The sequence below is a fragment of the Aplosporella prunicola genome (genome assembly GCF_010093885.1).
Source record: "Aplosporella prunicola CBS 121167 unplaced genomic scaffold K452scaffold_4, whole genome shotgun sequence".
Lineage (NCBI taxonomy): Eukaryota > Fungi > Ascomycota > Dothideomycetes > Botryosphaeriales > Aplosporellaceae > Aplosporella > Aplosporella prunicola.
The window spans coordinates 267,052-292,589 of record NW_022983532.1 but is presented as its reverse complement, the minus strand read 5'-3'; the positions used below and the strand labels follow the sequence as shown (position 1 = coordinate 292,589).

Sequence of the window (25,538 nt, the reverse complement as noted above, 5' to 3'; positions counted from 1 at the left end):
TGTTGCGAACTGAACATTTGGGACGCCGAAATGGTACTGTATTCCGTTCGCTTGAAACCATGAAAGCCCGCCCGCGCCCTGATGACCGGCTCACCAAGCAATGAGAATTTTCGTCAACCCTTCATCTTTCGCCCAAGACCAATTTACGCCTTCTGCGTCTTGGCCTTGTTGGCCTCACGACCCTTGCTTATCCTCTCAAGGATGTTCTCGCGGTCCTTGTCGAGCTTGAGCTTGGTGAGGACGCACTTGGACGCAGCGATGCCGATCGGGACGGACTGGCCGTTGGACTTGTCGCGGGTGACACGCTCGACGTGGACGACGTACTTGAGGCGGTAGACGGAAGTGATCTTGCCCTCGCGACCCTTGTTGGAGCCACGGGTGATCATAACCTCGTCGTCCTTGCGGATGGGCAGGGAGCGGACCTGCTCGCGAACGCTTGTCAGCACAGGTCCTATTCCATCGCGCTGGTCGGTCTCCTTTGCCCGCTCCAGCCATGAATTGTTTCCGGACGTGGGGATGGCGTACGTTGTACTTCTCGCGCAGCTCCTTGCTGAGAGGGGCGCTCATGATAACGCGGCGAACGCTGGAAGGGGCGCCGAAGTGCGACTTGCGCGACTTCCTCCGCGAGGAGTGGAGAGCTGCATTGCATCCAAATCAGCAACCACGGGCCGCAAGGCAATGAATAAAGAAGCGGCGACTAACAGGTGTTTATCTTAGTCATCTCGGCACACTTTCTTGGGGTTCTTTCAGCGAAATGACAGAGGTGCTGGTAGAAGACCTGGCGGAGCGGGATAGACGGTCAGGTGTTGAAGGCGTCGTCGTCGGTCGTCGTCGTCGTCGTCTTCGGGGAGTCTGGAGTGTGAACTGCAAAATTGCTTGACGAGCGGTCGGGCATATGATTCCCCGACGCCCGTGTGCACGGGCCACTTTTTGACCCAGGACTAAGTCCAGGGAAGTGCATCACCACTCCGCCTCTCAATCGGCCGCACGCGTTGGATACCGACACGTACGCGCCGTTGCGCTGCAACGCGCTCCACCCTCCTTCTCGTCCGGTTGTATACGTGACGAGACGCGCCATCTCCCTCCTTCCCTGGACTCTTTGTATCTACGCCACCGCATCCCTAACGCTGCTCCTTAGCAGGACGTGATTTTCCTTCACATGGCCCGGTCTTGGTCGCGTCCTCACCCTGCATCCGTGTGTTGCGAGTCACTATGGCTCATGAAGACAACTATCAAGGCTACTATGCCCAACCATACGCGTCCTACCAATCCCAAAGATCCGCGTCCACGAGTGCCACCGGCGCATACGCGCAACCTCGCGCTCCCCAAGCTGCACCTGTCTCCGAACCATATCCTTCTTATTCCACACAAGCATACGCACCAGCTGCAACATCCTACAATCTTTCTCAAGACTATTCGTACGGGACCGCGGCGACGTATGGCGGAAGTGCATCATCTGGAGGACAATCTCGCAACGCCGCCTCAGCGGATTTGCAAAACCTAGCTTACGCTTCAGGACTGCATAATTTGGGACAGCGCGTAGCAACGCAGCCCACAACTTCGCCTCCAGTCCCCACAGCGACGCGCACCAGTCTACCTCCGCCGCCCACCCATCAAACACGAACTCCGTCTACATCAGGTGTACAGCAGCGGTCTAGGACTTCACCTCAGGTTTCGAATACCTACCCGACCCCGTTATCGCAGACATCCTATTATGGTAGATCGCTGCCTAGCGTAACACAAACTGCTCCAACCACGACGAACACTCCATCTTATTCTTGGGGCAGCCAGCAGACTGGAACGGATACAACAACTGTAGATCCGACAGCAGTCTACGATCCGTGGCCAGAGTGGCACCGGAAGAGGGAGGCTGAGAAGGCTGCCAAAGCTCTTGAGGAACACGCCCGGGCGCAGCGCGAGCAACAAGAATTGGCGAAAAAGAAAGCCGAGGAAGCAAGGATAGCAGAAGAAGCTCGCAAGGCAGAACAGGAGAAAAGGATAGAACAGGAGCGCCTTGCTGAAGAATCACGGAAAGCAGAGGAACAGAGAAAGGCGGAAGAGCAAAGAAAAGCGGATGAACGGAGAAGACAAGAGGAACAAAAACGTCAAAAAGAGATCCAGACTCAACAACATCAGGCATCATTGGCTGCAAATCAACTGAGCAACACAACAAAGGCCAACACAAAGTCCAAGATGTCGAAAGCTGGTGCTGCTTCATCATCTCAAATTGATTTAGAGGCCCAGATGAGGGCTCTGATGGCGCAAATGAGAGATTTGAATGGGCAAAACCCGGATCTTTTGGCAAAAATCTGGGAGGAAGAGAGAACGTCTCAGTTAAAAAATTCGCCTGGACTATCAGCGGCATTAGTGCAAGGACAGCCTGCACAACCTCATCCTAGATCAGCGCAGTCAACTCGGCCAAGTTCGCAAGTGCAATCTGTGCAGCCGCAATCGCAACCGGCTACTAGACCAGCACAACAAGTTCGACCCAATTCGACGCCGGCAGCCCATGCCCAGCAACATGCTCCGCCTGCGCCGATGCGGCCAACTCAGACGGCCGCACCTGTCCGGAATCAAGGACCCCAGGGGATGCGACTACCTTCAGCCAGACCACCATCAGGAAACACAATGTGGCCGGCAGACAAGAAGGACCAGATTTCGAGAGCGGCATCGACTTGGCTGAACAATATCCCCGATAATTCCAAGAATCCGATTACAGCCGAGGAAATAAAAAACCTTCTTGATCGTAATCCTAAGTATATTGAGCTTTGCGAATGGCTTGAGATGCAGGGCATGAAAATAGAGAGGGCAGCGTTTGCCAGGGCTCTGCTTGCAGCAGTACCCGATATCAATCAGAGCCCAGTGCACCAGAACAAGGCACCGCCAACAGTGGCAGCACAGATCTATGGCGGCGTGGTAAGTTAATGCATGTACAACTAAGCAGTGGTTTTACTGTACCCAGGGAAAATCGCTAACATTAATTTAGCGGCCCCCGCCTCCAACGATTGACCTTACTAGAAAATGCGTTACGCCTGGTAAGTTCACGATAGCGCGACATTGATAGTCTTAGTCTGACAATGATATGCAGTTAGTCAAATCAACCAGCATCCCCAGGTGCCGAGCAATCCGACTCCACAATCGATCATCACACCGAGTGTTCCATATGCAACGCCAGTAACATCTCAGTATCAAAGCCCTTACTATGTCCCTGCGCCGTTTAACGTACCAAGTCATGGAGAAACCGTGTGGCAAACTGGACCTCAACCCCAGTCCCAAAGTTTTCCAGGACATCAACCGCCATCTCAAGTCCCCGTTGCGCGAATGCTACCCCCGCAACAGATCTCTCATCCCACTTCTAGAACAGCGTCGCCGAGCGAGGATTCTCAAAAACCCGCAACCAAGGCCGATGCAGCACGGAAGCGCAACTTTAATGAGATTGTGGATCTCACTTTGTTGTCGGACGAAGATGAACCTCCGATGAAAAGGCAAGAGGCGGAATTTAACGTGGCACCCACTTACGCTCCGCAGCCCGGACATTATCAATCGATTACTCCCATGCCTCCATTGATACATATCGACGAGCGGACCAGAAACATGGACGTGGTACATCCCATTAGTCGGCGCCACGCCCTGCGTCGATCCACGTACGATGTCAAGACCATAGCGCGGGATGTGCTGCTTGCGACGGGCAAGCACCCAGAAATGAGGCCGCTCAACGGCCATCTTGACGTGTTGAAACTCTCTTTCAAGAACGTTGACAACAACGCAGACCTGAGCACTCTAAGATGGGATCTTATAGACCCCGGCGTTCCACCGCCAGATGCTTTCAAGGATATTGCGGATAATGAGACTGATGACACCGACGATGAAGAAGAGGATATTGAAAAGCCGCGAGCTCGTGCGAAACCAGCGCTTCTGGAGCGGGATATGACGAAGAAGGAGGCTCCGCGCTCATTGAGCCCAGTTGTTCCACCACCAAAGAAGCGTGGAAGACCACGCCTCAGCGAGCCAACGTTCAGGCTTCAGCAGCCGCAGGCGGAAGGAGCCGGGAAGCACGGACCAACAAAGAACGCGGGAACTAGTCGCGATCGCGTCGGAACGCCAACCTCCAGACAGCAAACAACTCCTTCAATGTCAGCTCGCAGCGAAGGCGCAAAGCCGTTATCCGCCAGTATTGGTGGAGGTTATTCGGCCTTCCGCTCGCAACAGTTTGCGCCCGACGGCACTCCGTTACCCAAGAAGAAAGGCCGCCCCGTGGGTTGGAGGAAAGACATCCACAGCAAAGAAGCACTGGCGCGGGCAACAGGCTTGACCTCTCCGCCCGCGTCTTCTTCGCGTCAAAGCGCGTCTCGCGCCAGTGGACTGCGCAATGCTCGGCCAGGCAGCGGTGTTGTCGTGATCGAGTCTTCAAAATCTCCCAGCGTTAGCCGGCAGCTTTACAATGTTTACAAATGTCACTGGGATGGCTGCAAGGCTGAGCTTCACAACCTCGATACGTTGCGGAAACACGTCTTTAAGTTCCACCAGTTCAAGGACGGCCACGGCAAATTTCCCTGCTTTTGGGGTGAATGCGACCAGAATTCGAAGTCCCTTAACCCTCGTACTGGAAAGCCGAATGGCTCTAAAGACGTCGAAGGATGGAAGACGCACATCGAGTTTGCGCATCTCGGTCCTACAGCCTGGTCACTAGGGGATGGCCATGCTGGAGGCGTTTCGGGTTAGTCCGTAACTTGCTTTCCCAGTGGGATACTACTAATGAGCTACAGATCCTCCAGATTCTGCTAGTGAATCCTACCTGAGCGACAACCATGGCCGTCAGATTACCCCACGGGTCAAGGCGCCCAGGATGGATGATGCCATGATCGAACCCATTGCGCCGTCGCGACCAGCTCGCGGTCGCCCAAAGTTGAAGTCTGAAGAACAAAAGGCTCAAGAGGCGCAAGCGGCGCTTGTAAAGAAGAAGAAAGAGATTGGGCCCGGATTGGATCGTGGAGGAGCACAATTGGCCAATGACAAAAGAAGATCCGGCTTGATCGACGATGAAGATTTCGAAGAAGTAGTCAGCGACAGTAGCTAATGTTGTTGGTTCGCCGGGTCTTGTGAAATTTTATTGCTTCTTATGTTGGCAGCAAGAAAAACATCGTTAGGCAGGCTACCACATCACTCGCTATATGCGACTGTTCCAGGATAGTCAGAGAGGGCGGATGGCTCCCAGGTCATCGCATAGATGACAGAATGTATGAGTAGTATAATGTTTCTCTAATGCTCGCTAGGAGCACGAATGACTGCTCCACCAACGCCTTGCAATTGTGAATCTTTGGTATCCCGGCTGCCCCAGTTGCAGTTTCTCCTCGCCAGCCATCGTGCAGCCCCGGATTATATGTCCGCAGCGGCAGCACTCCATGAAAAGCAATCGCCCCTGGCCGCCCCGTTTGTTATCTGATAGTTTGGCAGCGGTGTTTCGCGGTACGACTAGTTCTTGGCCTTTGCAGCGGGTATGGCGTCGGCTCTGCGCTTCTCAGACAGAGTCTCGGAATCTTGCGCGTTGACTTCGAGGAAGTGGTAGACGACGATCATGAGCATAGCGGCGCTGCCCAAGAAGATGGCGAGCGTGTAGAGGGACGTGTCGGAGATCATTGTGAATGGATTTGGCGGGTTTCAAGTCCTGATCGTTGCGGGTCAGTCGGGGAAGGGTCCAGAGACAGCGGCTGCAATGATCGTACCTTGATGCAAGCGAGAGTGAAGGCGTGGCGTGGTGAAAGGGAAGCGTACCCGCGTCAATTGATAGGTGTTCCTAAGCTCCCAGGCGAGCATGCGTACTGCGGTGAGCTCTGATCACCCTCGGCAACTTCCGCCATCGCATCCCCACCCAGGAATTGCTCGTCGTCATTTGTCGGTGGATCCTCTTTGCGAAGAACAACCTCGACGCAAAACTTCCCACACCAGCCTCGCGGCACAACACGCGCGCCTGGCCAGCTTCCAATACCCAAAAAGGACCCCTCTCCGCCACTCAGCCAGCAGTCGCAGCACAACACCGCCATCATGCCGCCCAAGAAGCAGCAGCCGGAAAAGCCCAAGGGTGCGAAGGTCAACGTCGACAAGACGTTTGGAATGAAAAACAAGAAGGGCGGTGCCGCTCAGAAGCAGATCAAGCAAATCCAGCAGGCCGCCGCAGCCGGCGGAACGCCCGAACAGAAGAAAAAAGAGGCCGAGAAGAGACAGCGTGAGCTCGAGAAAAAGGCGTCTGAGCAGGCACAGAAGGAGGCAGCTGAGCTCTTCAAGCCCGTGCAGGTGCAGAAAGTACCTTTTGGCGTAGATCCGAAGACGGTGCTGTGCCAGTTCTACAAGAAGGGACATTGCGACAAGGGTAAGTCAAGCTGGGCATCAAGCATCAGACATCAGACGCATGAATAAACCCGAAAGGCTTGTCTTATAATGCAACTGAACAAGGCTAACTTTGGCTGTAACATCAGGCAAGAAATGCAAGTTTTCTCATGACCTAAGTATCGAGCGCAAGGCGGAGAAGAAATCGCTCTATCAAGACCCGCGTGAGCAGGAGAAGGAAGAGAAAGAGAAAGACAAGATGGAGGACTGGGATGAGGAGAAGCTGCGCAAGGTTGTTACGTCAAAGCATGGCAATCCCAAGACGACGACCGATAAGGTTTGCAAGTACTTCATCGAGGCTGTCGAGAACCAGAAGTACGGTTGGTTCTGGCAATGTCCCAATGGCGGCGACAAGTGCATGTATCGCCACACTCTGCCGCCTGGGTTCGTCCTTAAGACCAAGGAACAGCGCGCTGCCGAGAAGGCCCTCATGGACAAGTCGCCACTTGCCACGCTCACTCTTGAGGACTGGCTTGAGTCTGAGCGTCACAAGCTCACCGGTCCCGGTACGCCCGTCACGCCGGAATCGTTCGCCAAGTGGAAGAAGGAGCGTGTCGACAAGAAGCAAGCTGAAGAGGAGGCCAAGCGCGCCAAGGACGCGACTGGCCGTGCCATGTTCGAAAAGGGCGACTGGCAGGACAGCGACAGCGAGGACGAGGATGACGATACCGGTGCATGGAACCTCGAGGCACTCAGGAGAGAGACCGAAGCCGCCAGGGCTCGCAAGGAAGAGGAGCGACTGGCATCGCTCAACGGCGGCAGTTCTGCTACGCAGGTGCCAGCACCGGAGGCGCCAGAGGTGCCCGACGCTCCCTCGGTCGAAGAGGTTGTGTAAAAAGGGGTATTTGGGTGGTGGATGTTTTGAGGAGTTGATGGGTATATCACTTGAAGGGGAGGGTTCCGGTACTGTTGGAATCTCCTTAGAGGCGTTATTGTTTGGGTGTCATGGTTTCACTCCACCATGACCTTACGAGCATTTCTGCGCGGGTGAGTAAGACCCCAATCAGATACGGTCTTGGACACATAGGTACGATCATTTCTATAGATTAGGAACATGGATCGTCTCTTATAGCTTCAAGAAATGAAAAGCACAGGTTTCTTATTAACCGTGTTATCCATCTTTTAACCGATTCTGGTACAATGACAGCTTGTGATTGCAATTATTGCTCACGGGCGACTGACCGCATTCTGAAAATCGTTATCGTATCATGAGCATCTAATCTGGAGTCTATGCTGATAATGCAGACCGCAAACTCTTACTCCACGCTCTACCCAAGACAACCCTTCATACCTCAGGATACACGTCGGTTCTCCTCAGCAGCGGAATTTCCCTCCTGATCTTCTCCACGTAGTCCAAGTCGATATCAGCAAGCGCAATCTCAGGCTCCAATTGGACGCCCTCATTCCCTTCCGTGTGGTCCACGCCGCCCAGCTCCGTAAGCACCTCACCCCACGGCGACACAACCATGCTGTGCCCGTAGCTGCAGCGCTTGGCGTTGTGGAAGCCGGCCTGCGCGGCCGCAATAACGTACGATTGCGTCTCGATGGCGCGGGCGCGCAGCAGTGCCGCCCAATGCGCGCGGCCCGTCGGCACGGTGAACGCGGACGGGTAGGTGATGAGTTGCGCGCCTTGCCGACGCAGTGCAAGCCCAGGCTCGGGGAATCTCAAATCAAAACAAATCAATAAACCAGCCTTGCCAACGGGTGTCGAGAACGGTGGCAGAATTGAATCGCCTCTTTCGACGCTACTGGACGGTTGTTAGTGGGGTTGGTTGCAGGTTGGTTGGGGTAGCTGGTTCTGGAAGGGACGCACTCGCTCTCTTTCATTTTCGGGCCATCTTTGACATCGACGTCGAAGAGGTGCAGCTTTTGGTAGCGCTGCACGATTTTTCCCTCTTCGTTGATCCAGAGCAGCGTGTTTTTGACCTTCTTCCCGTTATCGCCTGGCTCATGCACGCCGACGTTGATGGGCAACTTGGCATTGCGGGCTTCGTCTTGCAGGCCGAGCACAAATTCACTCTCCGTTACGGGCTTAGCCAGGGAGATGGTCTCGTCAGGCGAAGAGCCGATGTAATCGCTGGCTTCCGGCAGGAAGAGAGCCTACTAGAGGACGTGGTTGGTAGTGCTCTTACGGATAAAATGGATGAAAGTGAACTATGGGGTGCAGACCTTTGCGCCTGCTGCAGATGCTTTGGCGACGAGTTGACGACATTGCTTGAGATTGTGCGCCATGCTCGCCGTGGAGCATATCTGACCTACTGCCTACAAAGAGTCAGCTGAAGAACAAGTTAACTGCAAAGCCTTTGTTCGCGATAACCCCAACTTCCGAACTTTAAGTTCCCATGCTCTTAAATATCATGAGACGCCTTATCGCGTAGGCCATTTGAGTTTATTGACATACTCAAAGACCATAGCTTTCGAGAAATGCGTTCGTTTTCTTTGCAGGGTCGTGTCCTGAACATAGATTTCTTACCGCAATAGCCATATTGATTCTAGAAACTGATATGGTCCGCCGTCCGGTTTGCAGAAATTTCCTCGATGTTATTCCTTGTATGAAGGTTCTATACCCGAAGGTTTGAATCGATCCCAATCTCTTTGCAAACATATGCCTTTATATACTCACTTGACCTTAGTGATGACGACGACGAATGGGCATGGCGCTGCGATGGAGGCAAGAGGCGCAGGGGCGTCGGGCCGTTCTTCGATCGCTCGGTTACGCCTTCAGGCCCACTCAATTAGTCGTGGTCGGTTTGCGACTCTACGAATGGCTTCACAGGTGGGCATGAGCATTAGGTTTATGGCGGTATGATAGTTTCTCTGTGCGGATGTCAGGTTTTAATTTCAAAGTGTCAAGTCAGTTTACGTCTGGCTGATATTTGCTTTCTGTCGTAGGGCCAAAAGTCTCCAAGTCAACGTAGTAAGAGCGGGCACAACTAAATTGTTACTCAGGCGCAACATTTGCATTTCTCTCAGGAGGCCCTGAGATGTTCAAGTCTACGTCAGTCGCTAAAATTTAGCTGGACAGAAACTCGAACGTAATGAGCAATCTATTTTAAATAAGTCAGCAGAAAGTAATTCATTACACACGACGCTGTTATGTCTTCCCAATCCGGTGACAGCTAAAGTAGTTTGACCGCGCCTCGAACCATGATTAGCTTGACCAGACCTTGATCCTACAGAATTGCCTAATTGAGACCTCCGAATTACTACCGGCATGCCATAGGGTTTGTGCATCCACGCTTTGCTCTCAAACATCAAACAGACACCAACGACTTCTGTAACGCGGTATTGTTTGATTTGGTCTGACACTCAGCTGATAGGTAAAACTGATTCTTAGAATAGCCCATCCCATAAACACTCGCTTTCAGCCGTCAAACTCCGTTCGACCGCTCCTGTCGCTCCATGTCGACTTGTTTCTTAGCCTGAAGAGAGCGGATATCGGCTGTCCCCCATTTTTGTAGGTTGTTGTTTACCCCGATGAGCTCGACAGCGGTGAAGCGAAGTGGTGCCTTGCAACACAAACTCCAAACGTACCTCCTAATTTTGCCTCAAGTTGATGCTATATGCCGCGTTGTATACCCTACAGCCAATGCACGACAATGCTCGGCTAAATTGTAGGGATAAACTCGCGACCTATGAGATCATCAAATTGAGGGCGTTTCTCCACTTGATATGCGCTGAACGTCTCCAGCAGCTCAGGGCCGTACTAATATGCACGAGGGCTCTCACCGAAAATCCGGGGAAGAGGCTCAAACATACATAGGCTGAAAAGGCGTCGAGACTCGTGCGTCACAGACCATTGGCGTTTATGCTAGCTGAAACAGCAATCTGTGCGCACCGGCGGCCCGCTTTGCAGCTAATAAACAGTCCCTTGAATCTACGGGGTATAAAGATGGGGTGTAATTCCTTTCCCAAGAAGTCAATTCTCTTCTCCATCCCCTATCAACTTCAAAATGCGTTTCGTTACAGCTCTGGTGTCTGTTGTGGTTGCGGTGGCTTCCGCCAATCCTATTCCGGACCCACTCGAGGCCTTCAAACGTGCTGGACCGGCCGCCGGAACGGTCGTAAAGCAATGTACACAACCGGGCATGCTGGCTCTTGCCTTCGATGATGGGCCACACCAGTACACACAAAAACTGGTGGACACGCTCGACGCAGCCGGTGCTAAAGGCACCTTTTTCGTCACTGGCACGCTCTATGGTAAGTAAAAATCGTACCTCCAATCATGGATGTCAAAGCTCTGACAAGTCCTGTCAGGCTGCATCTACAACTCCAAGTCCGCCCTCCAAGCCGCATACAAATCGGGCCACCAGATCGGCTCACACACTTGGGCCCACCCGTCCAACTTTGGCTCTTTGAGCACCGCAGACCTGACGTCGCAGATGCAGCGCCTTGAGGAGGCGCTCGTCAACATCATCGGCGTCAAGCCAACCTACATGCGGCCGCCGTACCTTGCAACTGGCAACAATGTCCAGAGCACCATGGCTAGCCTCGGCTACCGCATCATCACCAATGACGTCGATGCCGGCGACTGGAACGGTTATAGCGTCCAGCAGAGCGAACAGCAGTTTTCCAATGCTGGCGCCAGTGGTAATGGTCACATCCCGCTCATGCATGAGACGTATGAGACAACTGTCAACCAGCTTGTGCCATGGTTGATCAACTGGGCCAAGCAAAACAACCTTAAGCTCGTCACTGTTGGTAAGTACAAACGATCGCTTGCAAAAGATCCGGGCTGACCAAGCGATTTAGCCGAGTGTCTCGGTGACGCCGATGGAGCTTATACCAGTGGCACTGGAAGCTCAGCTCAGACATGCTAAAGAAATGAACGTGAATGTGCTTTTCTTGCACAAGAGCATTCGAAGTATTCGGCCAGGCAGTATGAGAGGCGCTTTTGAAGAACGGCCTAATGGCGGCCAGAGAACCAGAAATGGAACCAGGGAATACTTCGGGATGTTGACTTTCCATGACCAAAATTTATTCAAGGCATCCTTATTTCTCCAGGCCCCGCGCTTTGATAAATCTCGTGATTTGATCCTTACAGGACTTCTCGTTGTAGTTTTCCCAGACTTCGTACAGCGAAATCATTTCTTGAGTACAGTCCGCGACTGCCTCTAGATCCACATTGATTTCTGCAAGCCAGTTCATCATGTGCTGCATCCTGATGGGATTTCCGCCAGTAGTGCCCGCTTGAGGGTTGGACAGGTTGGCCATGGCGCTTTGCATGTTGGCCGCAAGCATCAACAGACCCGCCTGGTTGGGGCCTAGAGTTACAGCCAGAACCATGGCAGTGATGGCGATCACGTGTGGTGGGTGAAGGAGGGGGAGGTCTGTTAGATAATGGTCGTTGATGATGTACTCCGCTTGAGAAAGCTCCTCGTGCGTCAGCTTGAAGCTACTCTGGAGATCAGACAAGCTGCGGTAGGGGTGATGGAGGATGAGCTGCGAGTTCATCTCGGAGATCAAGCCGAACTCGCATTCTCCGAGCTTCGAAGTGTCCGGGAGAAAGGTATCTGGGTGGCTGTTACCATACAGCGGTATGGATTTGACAGGAAGCTGGATGACTGACCTTGCCATGCATTCTTGGCTTCGCCCAGGATCACCCGGATGTGCTGCGGGCTTTCCTCGGTCTTGCATGCCAGGTAGAGGGCAGTTACTAAGACGAGGTTGGGGTTCGTCCTTCGAATTTCTACCTTGGTGTAGACTCTCCGAACGTAGACTTGAGCAGTTGCTATTGCTTGTTGCGCCAACTTCATCCGTCGTTGCAACTTGTTGAGCTCTAACTCGGTTTAGTAGAGGTGCGATAAGCACTGAGGGGTTCAGCCTTACGAGATAAGAAATAAATACTCAGAAGACGTCGGTCTGGCAGGGGGTATTTCTGCACCAGCTCCTTGTTCTCATCTTCGAGGCTGCGCCGGGTGACGGCCAGTTCTTGCTTGGAAAAAGTCCAGAACCGGTGCTGCGACGAGTTCCAGTAGTTGGCCGCCATGATGAGCGAAGGAGACGGGCAAGGTCTTTACGACGATCATCTGTGTAGACTATTCATACTCGTATCGAGCCAGAAGTGGAAAGGACGGATTGCTGATGTTGCGGGGAGGAAAGGAAGGCCAGCCCTAAGCCTCCAGCTTTGGGCGTCAGAAAAGCCAGCAAATGCCGCACAAGGAAGCAGCAAACGTGGCGATTATCTAAAGCAAAATCGAGAAGCAGGCCGCTGAGTGGATGGCAGGGCAAGCTAGATGGGGTGCGTGGACGAGGTGCGGCTAGGGGCGGCGTTGAGTGTTGATCCTCAAGCTTTGCCGGGATGACAAAGGCCAACGCTACCAATGGCCGGGCCTTCTGAACCGCATCACTGCTCCTACACAGGGCCCCACTTCAGCGCATTGCTCCCATGCGCTTTTTGTCTTCAACCAGGCCAGCTCCTCTGACCGACCCTGGCCGACTGACCCTGCTTCGTCTGGCGCGCCCCCCAGCCATGAAAGACCAGAGATAAACGACCTTCAAGCTGGCCGGAGACGATCATGAACCTCGAAACCACCAACGCGCAGGACGCGCGGGTAGAGGCGCTATGGAGGACGCTGGACACACGGAGGCAGGGGCATCTGGATCTCAATGGGCTCAAGAAGGGACTGCGCAAGATGGACCACCGTACGTCGAATAGCTGCCGCACTGGAGACGTCGATCGCTGACGCTTCGGACAGCCCTTAAAAATGCAGACAACCTCCTTAAAGACGTAATGAAGAGCGTGGACGCAGACGGCAACGGGGAGATATCTTACAACGGTCAGCCCTCAATCCCATGCTTTATCGGCGGTTGCGGCATCGCTGACCCCCTGCGAAGAGTTTCGCTCGTTTGTCAAGCAGACCGAGCACGAGCTGTGGCGGCTGTTCAAGAGCATAGACCACAACAATGACGGGAAGCTGGAGAAGGGCGAGTTGCAAACGGCATTTTTGCACGCCGGCCTTGTAGTGCCCAACTCGAAGCTGGATCAGTTCTTCAAGGAAGTCGACTCCAACAACGACGGGGCCATTAGCTTCGATGAATGGCGGTACAGGCCCCTATGCGCCTGCGGAGCCTCATCCGCACCCTGTGGGAGTTTAGCTGACACGTTCGCAGCAATTTTCTGCTTTTCATCCCCAGCGACGCGCCGAATCTGCGACAGGTTCTGTCCTACTATTCATCCACGGTTCAAATGACAGCCGAGGGCGATGTCGCCATCAATGACCAAACATTCAACGGCTTAGGTAGCGTCCTCCAGCTTTTCTTTGGCTCGCTCATTACCATCGCAAAATCCCCGAAACCTCTTCCGTTAGAAGGCCAAACCAATACGTCTTCATTAATGATTGGGGCAAGACCGTCTACCGTGCAGCAGCAGCTTGCTCTCCCGCCCGAAGTAGACCAGGCTGACGCCTCGTTTACGATCGAGGACGAATCCCATGGGACGCTATGGTCATCGCATGTGAAGCCGATGCTGATTTCTCTTGTCCCAAATCCAGGCTACTTTGTGGCGGGAGGCCTAGCTGGCATCGTCTCGCGTACAACCACCGCGCCCCTCGATCGACTGAAAGTGTACCTCATTGCGCAGACTGGGGCCAAAGCGACGGCCGTTGAGGCGGCGAAACAGGGAGCGCCAATCAAAGCAGTTTCACATGGTGTTTCCTCTCTGGCAATTGCGCTGAAAGAGCTATGGGCTGCCGGTGGCATGCGTAGTCTTTACGCAGGTATGAAAAGTACCCATAATATTCTGATTTATTTCAACCTAACAAGCACCCAGGCAACGGTTTGAACGTTGTGAAAGTGATGCCAGAATCCGCAGTCAAGTTTGGTGCTTTCGAAGCTTCTAAACGTGTTTTTGCCAAAATCGAGGGTCACGACAATACAAGGGACATCCATACCTACTCAAAATTCTTGGCAGGCGGCTTCGGAGGCATGGTTTCGCAGTCAGCACACCTCGACTCCTTAAACTATCACACGGGCATTAATCTGTTCATAGGTTCGTTGTTTATCCTCTGGACACATTAAAATTCCGGATGCAATGCGAAACCGTCTCGGGAGGACTTCACGGCAACAAGCTCATCATCGCTACGGCAAAGAAGATGTGGGCTCACGACGGCATGCACTCATTCTACCGCGGGCTTCCTATGGGCCTGATGGGCATCTTCCCCTACGCCGCCATTGACCTAGGCACCTTCGAGTATCTCAAGCGTGCCTTCACGACGTACAACGCAAAGAAGCGCCGCTGCCACGAAGAGCAAGCCGAGCCGGGCAACCTAGTAACAGCGGCGATTGGGGGTTTCAGCGGCGCGTTCGGCGCCAGTCTCGTGTACCCGCTGAACCTGCTCCGGACGCGGCTGCAGAGCCAAGGAACCGTGCTGCACCCGCGCACGTACACGGGCATCGCAGACGTCACCCGGCAGACGATCAACGGCGAGGGCGTGCGCGGCCTCTTCAAGGGCTTGACGCCTAACCTCCTGAAGGTTGTCCCCGCCGTCTCCATCACCTACGTCGTTTACGAGCAAGCAAAGAAGAGTCTCCAGCTCCACTGAGAGGGGGAGACAGCAGCAGACTCGTGTCCGCATTCACTCACCAAAAGCAAGCAACAACAACGACAACGCCGCCAGAGAACGCGCGCGTCTCTTTTCTACTTTTATAAACATCTCGATCTCGTAATCACCACCGCAGTCGAATTCAAAGTCCTTGCAGAAACACAGAGAGAGATACCCACCCCACTTGGGGCGACTTCTTCCGTCCGTCTTTACACCGATGCCAGCCCTTCTTTTTTCCGTTTGTGTTCTAGCGAGGCTGGGGGAAGAGGAGCGAGCATGGCGCCTCTGGCCGATGCTTTTCCTTGGAGCGTGGCGTAAGGCGTGTGAGAGTGGTTGTCTGCGAGGAGCGCAGACGGGAGGACGTGGTGATAGTAGTCGGGCTGTAATTGCGACTGCAGCGGTTTGATTTTGAAAGGTTTTTGTTTTGCGATAGGCATCAGAGGAGGTAAGCTAAGAGAGGCCTGCGGATATATTAGTGGGAGTGGCCTCGCGGCGAGAGCACACAATTAGAGGATCTTGAGGAATCGACTGTTGAAAAGCAAAAACAACGAACACGCGTAGATAAATTCGAGGGATCCTGCCCTTTCCCCCGGTGGTAGTATATGGCCCTACAAGTCCTAGGACTTCCCGGTAGTAGTACCCTAAACGCCGTGCCTATGCTAAACGCCACACTATCACGTTTCCCATCGACCCAACCCAGCTATCCTTCCATACAAATCCAAACACTTCTCGTCGCACCTCTACTTCGTGATGACGATCAACAGTACCAAGATGACAATCAAAACGACAATGATCGTCATGCTCCAGTTCTCGCGTGCGCGGCGGCCGACCTTGGCCAGCCTCTTCCCAGCGCGGTCCAGCTGGCTCTGGTGCCGGTCGACGCCCTCGTCGACTTCGTCCAGCATCAGCACATGCCCGTCCAGCTCGTCGCCAATGGCCATGCTCAGCTCGCGCTGACGCCCGATGCTCTCGCCCAGCCGGTCTAGCTGGTCGTCCTGCTCGCGCAGCACAGAGCGGTGGTAGGCATGGATCTGCTCGTTGGTGAGGGCGCTCTGATCGTTGGCGCCGTCGGCGTCCGGGTCGTCACGGTAAGGGAACAGGGCCGCGCGGTTGGCGGCATCGAGGGCGTCGACATCGTCGTCGGCGGCTGCGGCCGGGTTGTCGGTGAAGCGGACGGCCTTCTTGGGGCCGGTGCTGCGCGACTGGGCGGCGGAGAAGTCGGCAGCGAGGGATGGGTCGTTGGGTGCGGAGATGCTGGCGTGGGGCGGGGCGGCGTTGTTGGCGGGGGCGGAGAACTGGTTCGACAGGTCGGAGTACTGGGCACGGAGACGGGGCAGCTGGTCGCTAAGGGAACTGGAAGACACGGGAGGGGCGCGGTTAGCGGCGGGATTGGCGACGGGTAAAGTCAAAGAGAGACAGTGTGGGTAGAGCGTACTCGTTGGGGTCTTGGTCGAGCTGCGCCTCTATGGCCTCGATGCCCGAGTGCAGCGATTCGAGCGAACGCGAGATCTGGCCATCCTGCGAGTTGGGCGACAAGTTCAGCGAGACGGCGCGCTGGCGCTCGAGCAGGGAGAGCTTGATGTGGTCGGCGAGCAGGAACAGCTGGGCGGGATTGGCCGACATTGCGGAGGTGCGGAGGTGAGCGGAGGTCACTGTCACTGTGTGTGATGTGATGCAATGCGAAGCAAGAAACACCTCAAAGGCGTGACGACTGGTTATGGAGAGAGGGGACAGCTAGTGATGAAAAGTGTAAAAAAAAAAAGGAAGAGCACGCGCTCTGCAGGAAGGCGCGAACGAATGGCGAAGTTGCACGGAGGTTGAAGCTGTCTCAGACAGGTGCGGGCTGATTTGACCGGAAGCGGCAAGGCGGCAGGGCCCCAGACGGCATTCCGTCACGCAGCTGCCCGGCTTCACAAACAAGTGCCCTTCTGTACCACGGCACCCAAAACTCTTATTCTCTCTCTATCAACAGCGCCCCACGGCGCTGTCGTCCCCTTTGCTTTCCCTCTTTTCCCCTTTGCCCTCCACGCTCCTTCACGCCATGTCCGCCAACGATTCCCGCCGCTCCTCCGCTTCCAGTCGGGCTGACACGCCGCTCTTGGAAGCCAGTACGGCTTCGCTGCGCATCGACGACCCCATCGCCGGCCTGACGACGCTCGAGGACGATCTCGTCGTCGGACATCCGCCTAGTGCGCCCTCGCCGCTCGAGCTCCGTGCCTTCGACGTCCGCCCGCCCAAGAGCCGCTTCGCTGCCACGCTCAACCTCGCCCGCCTCGATCTCGTCTCGCCCTGCGACCCCAATCTCAACTGTCCCATTTGCATCGCTCCCATGGTCAACCCCAAGAAGCTCCGCTGCGACCACATCTTCTGCCACGACTGCATCTATCAAACCTTTGCTTTCCAGTCTGGGCCATACCCGACGTGCCCCATGTGCCGCCGGCGCGTCGATGCGGGCGAGGATGTCATGGACGTGCCGAGGGTCCTTAAGCAGATGCTGGATGATTTGATCGTCAAGTGCCCCAACCACGAGCTGGGCTGTGGTTGGAAGGCGAAGCGTGGAGAGGCACAGGAACACATGGACTACTTCTGCGACTATCGCCTGGTCGAGTGTCCATCGGAGAATTGCGTCGAGGCTATGATGCACAAGGACGTCCACAGAGGCTGTTTACACAAGTACATTGTGTGCGAGGACTGCGGAGAGCGCATGATGGAGGTCGAACTAGAGGTATGTTGCAACTGTTCTTCCCATTCTCAGAGGTTAATGTATTTTTGCAGCGTCATCAGCTACAGCAGTGCCCGCACCGCGTCGACACCTGCCCCATGTGCAACGACCAGGTCATCCGCCCGCTCATGAAGAAGCACTGGGACGAGGTCTGCTCGAAATCCGTAATCGCATGCCCCGGCCAGTCCGTTGGTTGCGACCACCAGCGCATCAGAGAAGAAATGCACGAGCACATTCAAGAATGCGTCTTAGCCAGAATCGCTCCGTCTATTCAGAACTCTCTGCAGTCTATGAAGACTCGCCAAGATGATCTTGCTTCGGAGAATGAGCGCCTCCGCCGCCGCGTCGATTACCTTGAGGCTTTCACGAACTCACTCCAGGAGCGTGTCCTTGACACTCTCCCGCCTTCTTCGCTGGAGGGTCTCGGATCGGCCCCGCACATGGTCAATCCGAGCCAGCACCTAGTCGAGTCTCAGGAATTTCTCCGCAACGAGGTTTCGCGCATCAGCGCTGCCGTCGTTGACGCCGAGGCCCGCACTACTCTCCTCGTCCACAACGAGGTCCTTCGCCTCGGCAACGAGATGGCTCGCATCGATGCCGCCGTTGGTGCCACACGCGCCCAGCAGCAGTGGCTCATTAACCAACGTCTCCAGGCCATGGCCCAGATGCGTGCTGCAGCTGCAGCGAACGCCGCCAATACTCCTGGCCATGGTAGTACGACTCCTAGCATTTCCGTTACTCCTGCTGTTTCTTCCTCTGCTAGTACTCAGGCTGGTCCTTCGAGCACAGCCGCTACTATTCCCTCAGCTGTTGCTACAGTTGGCACGGCCGCTTATGGCAGTTCCAGCAGCAACACCAACACGATTCGGCCTCTGCGTCGCCGCTCGAGCGGCGATTCAGGCGGCACCAAGCTATGATTGATATGAATTGACGTTGCGACACGGCATTTACGACTGGCGTTGACATTTTTGACATGCGTTTTCTCTCCACTTTCCGGAGGTTCCAGTCTCTTTTCCATGGAGGATTCTGTTGCAGTACCGGCGATTCTAGCCTTCCAGGCGACCGTAGGGAGGTTTTCTCTCCGGTTCTTTTTTCTGGATCGACAAGACTTTGTTTCAAAGTAGCGTTTCTTTTTTCCCCCTTGCTTCCGATATGGTAAATACCCCCACACAGGAGTTCGAAAAAAGGATGGGGCTGGCATGGATCTGGGCCTTTATTCGTGGGCTTCTCTTTTCTTTTCTTTTCTTCTTTTCTTTTGTTTTCTGTTTACTTTGCTCCACCTAGACAGAGATAGGAAAGTCGCCCTCGCGGGCGCGCAAAAAAAAAAAAAAAATCGACAAAAAATGTATTATATGTAAAATTGGTCCGCCTCGTTGGTTTGAGGTGTCTGTCTATGTGTCAGGGCATGGTGGCTGTATAAATGCGCGGGTCCTGCCTGCTCATCGTGGCCTTTGAGCGCTTAGCAAACTGGGACAAGCGGACGGTATACAAGAACGGTCTATATACTTGTTGGGCGGCTCTGTTGTCATGATGCTAGGGAAGTGCAGAGGGAGTGTTGACATGGCAACAGCTAAGTTGAGAGGGCATGCAATCTTAACCAGCATATAGAATTGTTGATGATTAGTACATGTAGTGCTAACTGATGAATATCGCTGATGACTAGGAATAGTGGTAATCGTGGATAGTTGGAAGTAATGACAATCACCAACGAGACGATTTTGAAATCCTATGCTTGGGGTTGATAAATTACAATTCTTATACTGTCGTTAGGTTTCCAGAGGGCAGACCCCCTCAACGGTAGGGGTTTACCAATGTTAACTTCTATTGTCTCTGAGATCGGATCTCCATGTTAGAATAGAGAGAGAAAACAAAAAGCTCATATCCGTTTTCGATTGAAATACCTTGCGCCAACGCGAGTGACGAACAAGGGCACACACTAAGTAGACGTGACTTGACTAAACATGCTTCGTGTGCATATGGTATGGCTCTTGGTTCTCACTATAATCGAACGAACTCTCAAGAGGACAAAGTGCGAGCGCATCGGAGTGGAGTGGGGCCGCGGTGCAGTAGGAAAAATCGTTGCCACAAGATGCCGCGTATTTAAGCACATTAGGAGGCCACGAATTGTGACTGCGAAGCTTAAACATACATGTTAACTTCCTCTCCGATGCTGCAGTTTTGCGTATACGCATTTTAGACCTATGACGTTCGACCTTGCTAGCGCGCACGCTAGTCCAATGTAGCAATTGCTTTGATTCTGCAACATTGAACGTAGCAAGTAGGATCTAGTATGCCTCTTTTGTTTTCGGTGTATTCAGATGGATCGGATAATCTATATAAACAAATAAATAAACTAATTCTTCAACATTGAACGTAGCAAGTAAGATCTAGTATACCTCTCATGTTTTCGGTGTATCCAGGGGGATCTCGGATAATCCATATAAACAAACAAACAACTACGCTATGACTGGTCGCTGCTAGGTACCTATATAAAAGTAAACATGTACGTGCATCCCGACGCGGCCGTAAACTTGTGTTAATAAGTATCCCATAAACACGGAATAAAATCTGCTATACCTATAGAGTACTCCTTAGACAGCTATGACAAAACATCACGCTACGGCCCGTATTCGCCAGATAGCTACATAAAGGTAAACATATACTAAGTATGGGAGTATTTAACATAACACGGAGGCATAGCTATACAAGAGCGCCAGCGTACTACGAGGGTATGAGAATGGAAAATATATAAGGGTAGAAAGTAAAAACCTATATTTTTACGACAACTACAATCGGAGAGGGAGATATAATTAATCATACCCACAGTGGACGGTACTCCGCAGACGCCAAAGCATGTCAAGTTGCTTTGGGTTCAGTTATCGAAGATACTGCTGTCAAACCAACATGCTCCTGTAAGTAAATGAGAACACTCCCTATAGATCACTTCGTATGTAGACACTGAGTTTGCGTTCGTGGCTGATTTTGTCATCCGTGAGGGTATGTTGATTAAAACGATAGCTCCCACCGACCGTATTTTCTGGGGCATCCGGATGAATTCAATGCATCCGGAGCATTCCGTATCTCTACCACATACGAGTACTTCCAGCCTCGAACACTGACCTATGTAAGTCTCTGATAGAGATGGTTGTTGAGGCTGTTTTGCATGAACAGTCGTCAGCCCAAGCACTATGTTTCGCAAAGTGGGTATATTAGTTTTGTCGTTGTAGTACACTTATCCATACTGATGTACACTCTGCGACGCCTCTCCTCCGTACACCTCAGCCTTACCACAAATGTGCCATAACCGTCTCTTATGATTGCGGCGTTTTAGCATACGAGAGATTAAACGCTGACACTTCGCTCACCCCTCATTTGTTACGTGTCGACCGTCTCCTGGTTCCCTCCGTCTCGGTCTTCGTTGCTGCAACTTTCTTTCCTCCCTTCTTGACAGGAGCCTCTTTGGCCGCATCGTCCTTCTTTGCCTTCTTCGGTGCAGGTTCTTCGTCTTCATCCGCCAGCTCCTCATCTCCCGCATCAGACGCTTCGTCCTCCGATTCTTTCTTGGCCTTAGCTGGGCGTCCTCTCTTAGCTTTGCTAGCAGAGCCGTTGGCCTTAGCCGCCGGCACTGCTTTGGCGCCGCGTTTGCCACGTGTGGGTTTGGCCTCCTCTTCGGGTTCATCTTTAACACCGGCGGCGTTTTTGGTTTCGGAGGCACTCTCGTCCTTGACGTCGGCAGTAACCTCACCAGTCTTCTTCTGGACCCGAGGTACGACTGCTGAGGTGCGGCCGCCGACCTTCAGGAAGATAATTTTGTCGCCATTAGGAAGTTTGTTGGCGTCTTTCTTGCCTTTGCCCCAGCGGTGCTTCATCAGCCAATCATCGGGAAACTGACTCGAATCTCCGCGCGTGCTCACGGCAATGTCGCAGACATTGATGAGGGAGTCGTGCAGTGTCTTGACCTGCTCCTCGCTGAAAGTATTGCTGTACTGCTCTGGATGAATCTTTGCTTGATACAAGACTTCGTCTCTGTGCTTTTGTTAATTGAGACGGCCTCAAGTGAACGAAGGACATAGCTTACCCAACCCAGTTGCCGACACCACTGATATTGGCCTGATCTAACAACAGCGCCTTGATTGGCACCTTCTTGCTCTTAAGTTTCTTGACCAGCCATTCTTGTGTCAAGATGTCTTTGTCGATCACAGGGTCCGGGCCATTCTCTTTCAATGGAGTTGTGTTTCTTAGCTGCTCTCCATCCGCATCGACAAGCCGGATCCTGCCCAGTCGCCTAGGGTCCACGAATGCTGCTTCGCACTTTTCATCTCCATCAACTTCAAGTATGAATTTCCAGTACTTCGGCGGCCATTCCGAGTCCGCCTCTTTGACAGGCTTGTAGTAGGACGTGTCATCATTGGAAAACTTGATCCAGCCGCTCATTCCCAAATGCATGACGGGGTGCGGAGGCGAGTCCATGACCATCCAGAAATATTTGCCTTGTTGGCGCGCATCGAGAACTTTTTTGCCATTCATAGCGGCTGCGAAGGCCGTCGCCGAGGTGCCAACTTTGCCGTAGATGATATCGTCTTCTTGAGTCCGTACATTCTCGATAATCTTGCCGGCGACGTGCTTCTTGAGGAAGTGCACTATGCGCGCAACTTCACCAATCTTTGCCGAAGCTGTTAGAGAGCGTTCAAGAAAATATGTCACAGGCTAGGAAGGAATAAATACCTCGGGCATGATTTCGTTTAAACTTTTCAAAGTCCAGGATGTTGAGGAAGTGAAAAGGTGAATAGAAGGAGTCGCAAACTGGGCAATGGCTAAACTTCCAGCAGACTGACGGGAACTGATCGCGGAAACCAAAGCTGATTGGACGCCGAACTCGGAAAAACAACGTTACTTAAAGCACAGGCACCTTTGAAGTCCGAAAGGTAGCTGGGTTGCACTGAGAATATGTGCTGTAGTTGTCGAGGGAATCGATGACGCTAGACGTCGCCAGAACGCGTTCGACGCGGTGCCGCGCTCTCAGCCTCTCACGCGTCAGAGCGCGCTCGGACCATCTTTCTGAACCCCGCCGGTACCGCCGACATCACTGGCAGCTGACCATTAGTAGAAAGATCGAGAGAAGATTGACTGTGTTGAGTGACTTGTACCAAACTTTATGCCGATATCATGGTTATCCGCCTGCGATCTCGGATGATCCTTGATCTACCCGAGGTCAGGACGATTTAGTCGTGGCTGCTATCATAACGGCTTGGATAAGTCCTGACCGGTTTGTGTGCACCTCATCCGTAGCTCACTAACAGCTCTAAATGCGATTGGAACACTCATTTCACAGTGAGGTTGGCATACTTCATGTACAGTCTTCAGTTGCTTCTAATTAGAAATTAATTTGATTGCTGTCCGGTTGATAATTGGCATCTACTGTAGGTCTGAGCATGTGACAACAGCGGACACGACTAAATCCACCGCGCCTCGATTGCGCCTCAACCGGCAATAGATAAGCCTTTTTACATAATAACCAGCGTTAGTACGTCAAGCTACTCCGCACGCAAACATCTTTAGAAGTTTATATAGCTGTTACTTGGAATCCATCTTCTTTTCTTCATCAATTCTTTGTACTTGCAGCTATGCATGTCGGAGTGCTAGCGCTCTGTGCGGCTTCTCTGTCGTACACGGCTTTTGCTCATAGCAAACATCAACACGAACCCATTTCTCAAGAGAATCTGGATCTTTTAGAGCAAAAATGGGGGACTGATGTAAGTGCTAGTTTCTTGGATTCATGGGTGGTAGTTGACAAGAAATAGTGGGGATTTTCGGGTGTCTCGACCTTCGCGCACCTGCCGCACGTGAGATGCTTGACCAATCCTCAAACGGCTTTTGATATTGCGGTCATTGGAGCTCCTTTTGATACTGCTGTGAGCTATAGACCAGGTAAGCCATTCCAGATATTACCAAGAGAGAACGAAGTAGACTCTTATATAGTAGTTGGGCCATTGCGTTGGCCAGGGTTTTCTGTTTCGACATATCAGGTACTAACGGTTCAAAAGGTGCTCGTTTTGGACCGCGCGCCATTCGCGCGGGGTCTGCACGCCAGACCTCATTCCGTGGCTTCAACCCTCGCGCAGGCATGAATCCTTATACGTCATGGGCTTCGATTATCGACTGCGGTGATATACCCATCACTCCCTTCGACAATGGTCTCGCCCTCCGTCAGATGAGTGAGGCTTTCATCGAGCTTGGAAAGCGGTCTCCTTCGGAGGAGTCCATTGCCTCATCATCTACTTACCGCAGCAAGTCAAAGTTGCTCACACTCGGTGGTGATCACAGTATTGCTCTGCCCGCTCTCAGGGCTCTAAAAAGAATTCATGGCCAGCCAATTGCCGTGGTTCATTTTGACGCTCACCTCGACACATGGCATCCCGCCAAATATCCTTCTGCTTGGATCGATCCTGAAGACGAAGGGACGCAATCCTTCTTCAACCATGGAAGCATGTTCTGGATTGCCTCCACCGAGGGCCTCATCGCCAACGGCTCTTCCGTGCACGCGGGTCTTCGCACGAGGCTTTCTGGAGACGAGCCTGTCGACTGGGAAGACGATGCGGCACAGGGGTGGCGCCGCATCACGAGCGACGACATCGATGATATTGGTACCAAGGGTGTCATCGAATCGATTCTCGAGAATGTCGGCACCGAAATGCCCGTCTACCTGTCGATTGACATTGATGTTATTGACCCTGGCTTTGCGCCTGGTACTGGCACACCTGAGCCTGGTGGATGGACCACTCGCGAGCTCATCAGGATTCTGCGCGGAATCGAGGGGCTAAATGTTGTAGGTGCGGATATCGTCGAGGTCAGCCCTAGTTATGACGGTAGTGGTGAGACGACTGCCCTGGCGGCTGCTCAAGTTGGATATGAAATCTTGACCAGTATGGTTAAAAGAGGGTTAATGGACCAAGGCAAGGTAAAGCCTGCGGGGAAAGAGGGGAAAGGGAAGGATGAGTTGTAAGCTGCACAGTCTCATGAGTTGTAAACAAGTAGAGATAAAGCGACCACGATCTAACGAGAGAATATAACGTCCGTCACCATAAAGCGATATTCACCGCCTTAGGAGATAATGAACATAGTACACAGTAGAAGAAGAAAGCTAGTTGAGATACTTGTAGTATGTATACGCTCCAAGACCCTTTCACTCATATCCAGGATTTAGACATGTAGCTAGACAAGGAGCATTCCATGGCGACTGCTTGTATCCTTCCCCATATCGCTAGACAGTGGACCTCGCTTGACGGTGGCGGACGTTACATGTAGAAATGACCGACGTTATCGGGAGTGAAAACTCTGGAATGAAGGAATACACTGATTATGTCGATATGTGTGAACGATGGCTTGTTTGAAGAATTTTGTCTCTGCCATTCTCGAATTAAGACGTCTGTTTGGTTTGGTTAGCAACGGATTGTAAAGCCGGTTTGACTTGAATGGGATTCGGAGTCTGCCATCGAGAGGCTTGAGGTACAAACAGCTTCGAGCTTCGAGCCTGCAGCCAGTTGATGCGGTGACGTGCAACGGAAAATCTCCGGCATGAAACGAACCATCTCATACAACCCACCAGCTCCAGCGTCAACCTGGCCAGAGCAGGACAACACACTGGAACGAGGCCAATCCACTCGTTACCGCCGGAGGCTCCTTGTACAGATGATTTCGTGAAGATTTCCGTAATCTCCCACCTTCATACGACCCCAGATTATCACACGCGACCGCACCTTCGAGGCCGCCCGCGTCCCGCACACAACACCGATCATAAGCTCCAATTGGAGTAAACTTACCGCAATATGCCTCAACCACTGAGCTCCAAGGAGAACTCGCTGTTTCGCCAGCTTGTCAAGAACTATGAG

The 25,538-nt window shown here is 53.0% G+C and overlaps 13 protein-coding genes across 13 annotated transcripts in view; 7 read left to right on the top strand and 6 right to left on the bottom strand.

Moving 5' to 3' along the window:
* Positions 1 to 143: 143 nt before the first annotated feature.
* Positions 144 to 799, bottom strand: K452DRAFT_355882 (uncharacterized protein; the record flags this gene model as incomplete). The annotated part of the gene is made up of 3 exons (XM_033546003.1): positions 703 to 799; positions 526 to 638; positions 144 to 485 (listed from the first exon to the last, which is right to left on the bottom strand). The coding sequence occupies exons 1-3, from the start codon at positions 719 to 721 to the stop codon at positions 144 to 146; spliced, it is 474 nt and encodes a 157-aa protein (XP_033401132.1). The 5' UTR covers positions 722 to 799.
* A 413-nt stretch (positions 800 to 1,212) lies between these two features.
* Positions 1,213 to 5,077, top strand: K452DRAFT_295062 (uncharacterized protein; the record flags this gene model as incomplete). The annotated part of the gene is made up of 4 exons (XM_033541770.1): positions 1,213 to 2,916; positions 2,987 to 3,035; positions 3,089 to 4,717; positions 4,767 to 5,077. The coding sequence occupies 4 exons, from the start codon at positions 1,213 to 1,215 to the stop codon at positions 5,075 to 5,077; spliced, it is 3,693 nt and encodes a 1,230-aa protein (XP_033401131.1).
* Positions 5,078 to 5,472: 395 nt separating this feature from the next.
* K452DRAFT_221207 (uncharacterized protein) lies at positions 5,473 to 5,637 on the bottom strand (the record flags this gene model as incomplete). The annotated part of the gene is made up of 1 exon (XM_033536503.1): positions 5,473 to 5,637. One exon carries the CDS (start codon positions 5,635 to 5,637, stop codon positions 5,473 to 5,475), a length of 165 nt encoding a protein of 54 aa, XP_033401130.1.
* Positions 5,638 to 5,878: 241 nt separating this feature from the next.
* Positions 5,879 to 7,479, top strand: K452DRAFT_264423 (uncharacterized protein). Its single transcript, XM_033538691.1, has 2 exons — positions 5,879 to 6,367; positions 6,474 to 7,479. The coding sequence occupies exons 1-2, from the start codon at positions 6,043 to 6,045 to the stop codon at positions 7,217 to 7,219; spliced, it is 1,071 nt and encodes a 356-aa protein (XP_033401129.1). The 5' UTR covers positions 5,879 to 6,042; the 3' UTR covers positions 7,220 to 7,479.
* A 150-nt stretch (positions 7,480 to 7,629) lies between these two features.
* On the bottom strand, positions 7,630 to 9,019 carry K452DRAFT_315667 (uncharacterized protein). Its single transcript, XM_033543878.1, has 4 exons — positions 8,858 to 9,019; positions 8,554 to 8,646; positions 8,198 to 8,484; positions 7,630 to 8,132 (listed from the first exon to the last, which is right to left on the bottom strand). Exons 1-4 carry the CDS (start codon positions 8,987 to 8,989, stop codon positions 7,670 to 7,672), a joined length of 975 nt encoding a protein of 324 aa, XP_033401128.1. The 5' UTR covers positions 8,990 to 9,019; the 3' UTR covers positions 7,630 to 7,669.
* A 1,318-nt stretch (positions 9,020 to 10,337) lies between these two features.
* Positions 10,338 to 11,204, top strand: K452DRAFT_264417 (carbohydrate esterase family 4 protein; the record flags this gene model as incomplete). The annotated part of the gene is made up of 3 exons (XM_033538690.1): positions 10,338 to 10,584; positions 10,642 to 11,085; positions 11,137 to 11,204. The coding sequence occupies 3 exons, from the start codon at positions 10,338 to 10,340 to the stop codon at positions 11,202 to 11,204; spliced, it is 759 nt and encodes a 252-aa protein (XP_033401127.1).
* Positions 11,205 to 11,376: 172 nt separating this feature from the next.
* On the bottom strand, positions 11,377 to 12,373 carry K452DRAFT_221371 (uncharacterized protein; the record flags this gene model as incomplete). Its single annotated transcript, XM_033536513.1, has 3 exons — positions 11,377 to 11,897; positions 11,954 to 12,163; positions 12,214 to 12,373. 3 exons carry the CDS (start codon positions 12,371 to 12,373, stop codon positions 11,377 to 11,379), a joined length of 891 nt encoding a protein of 296 aa, XP_033401126.1.
* A 529-nt stretch (positions 12,374 to 12,902) lies between these two features.
* Positions 12,903 to 14,927, top strand: K452DRAFT_324418 (uncharacterized protein; the record flags this gene model as incomplete). Its single annotated transcript, XM_033544704.1, has 6 exons — positions 12,903 to 13,029; positions 13,083 to 13,163; positions 13,222 to 13,429; positions 13,498 to 14,102; positions 14,156 to 14,321; positions 14,375 to 14,927. The coding sequence occupies 6 exons, from the start codon at positions 12,903 to 12,905 to the stop codon at positions 14,925 to 14,927; spliced, it is 1,740 nt and encodes a 579-aa protein (XP_033401125.1).
* A 740-nt stretch (positions 14,928 to 15,667) lies between these two features.
* Positions 15,668 to 16,550, bottom strand: K452DRAFT_324417 (uncharacterized protein; the record flags this gene model as incomplete). Its single annotated transcript, XM_033544703.1, has 2 exons — positions 15,668 to 16,280; positions 16,363 to 16,550. The coding sequence occupies 2 exons, from the start codon at positions 16,548 to 16,550 to the stop codon at positions 15,668 to 15,670; spliced, it is 801 nt and encodes a 266-aa protein (XP_033401124.1).
* A 418-nt stretch (positions 16,551 to 16,968) lies between these two features.
* Positions 16,969 to 18,566, top strand: K452DRAFT_220392 (uncharacterized protein; the record flags this gene model as incomplete). Its single annotated transcript, XM_033536462.1, has 2 exons — positions 16,969 to 17,652; positions 17,703 to 18,566. The coding sequence occupies 2 exons, from the start codon at positions 16,969 to 16,971 to the stop codon at positions 18,564 to 18,566; spliced, it is 1,548 nt and encodes a 515-aa protein (XP_033401123.1).
* Positions 18,567 to 20,851: 2,285 nt separating this feature from the next.
* K452DRAFT_264406 (uncharacterized protein) lies at positions 20,852 to 22,716 on the bottom strand. The gene is made up of 3 exons (XM_033538689.1): positions 22,375 to 22,716; positions 21,728 to 22,311; positions 20,852 to 21,675 (listed from the first exon to the last, which is right to left on the bottom strand). Exons 1-3 carry the CDS (start codon positions 22,381 to 22,383, stop codon positions 21,018 to 21,020), a joined length of 1,251 nt encoding a protein of 416 aa, XP_033401122.1. The 5' UTR covers positions 22,384 to 22,716; the 3' UTR covers positions 20,852 to 21,017.
* Positions 22,717 to 23,200: 484 nt separating this feature from the next.
* Positions 23,201 to 25,001, top strand: K452DRAFT_264404 (uncharacterized protein). Its single transcript, XM_033538688.1, has 3 exons — positions 23,201 to 23,402; positions 23,451 to 23,577; positions 23,694 to 25,001. Exons 1-3 carry the CDS (start codon positions 23,274 to 23,276, stop codon positions 24,650 to 24,652), a joined length of 1,215 nt encoding a protein of 404 aa, XP_033401121.1. The 5' UTR covers positions 23,201 to 23,273; the 3' UTR covers positions 24,653 to 25,001.
* Positions 25,002 to 25,475: 474 nt separating this feature from the next.
* The window catches only part of K452DRAFT_324414 (uncharacterized protein), a gene marked incomplete at both ends in the record, with an annotated part of 2,739 nt that continues 2,676 nt past the window's right edge, over positions 25,476 to 25,538 (top strand). The window contains one exon of the mRNA XM_033544702.1: positions 25,476 to 25,523. Within this exon, the coding sequence (XP_033401120.1) occupies positions 25,476 to 25,523 (48 nt within the window). The remainder of the gene's footprint in view (positions 25,524 to 25,538) is intronic.

Bases quoted from the DNA above. Each gene is read 5' to 3' on its own strand.
- K452DRAFT_264423 (XM_033538691.1), top strand. From the start codon at position 6,043: ATGCCGCCCAAGAAGCAGCAGCCGGAAAAGCCCAAGGGTGCGAAGGTC. The intron at 6,368-6,473 runs GTAAGTCAAGCT...CTGTAACATCAG, and splicing joins GAAGGGACATTGCGACAAGG to GCAAGAAATGCAAGTTTTCT.
- K452DRAFT_315667 (XM_033543878.1), bottom strand. From the start codon at position 8,989: ATGTTTGCAAAGAGATTGGGATCGATTCAAACCTTCGGGTATAGAACC. The intron at 8,485-8,553 runs GTCTGCACCCCA...GTCCTCTAGTAG, and splicing joins CATCTGCAGCAGGCGCAAAG to GCTCTCTTCCTGCCGGAAGC. The intron at 8,133-8,197 runs GTGCGTCCCTTC...ACAACCGTCCAG, and splicing joins CCGAAAATGAAAGAGAGCGA to TAGCGTCGAAAGAGGCGATT.
- K452DRAFT_264406 (XM_033538689.1), bottom strand. The intron at 21,676-21,727 runs GTAAGCTATGTC...ACAAAAGCACAG, and splicing joins GGTGTCGGCAACTGGGTTGG to AGACGAAGTCTTGTATCAAG.
- K452DRAFT_264404 (XM_033538688.1), top strand. From the start codon at position 23,274: ATGCATGTCGGAGTGCTAGCGCTCTGTGCGGCTTCTCTGTCGTACACG. The intron at 23,403-23,450 runs GTAAGTGCTAGT...GACAAGAAATAG, and splicing joins AGCAAAAATGGGGGACTGAT to TGGGGATTTTCGGGTGTCTC. The intron at 23,578-23,693 runs GTAAGCCATTCC...ACGGTTCAAAAG, and splicing joins TGCTGTGAGCTATAGACCAG to GTGCTCGTTTTGGACCGCGC.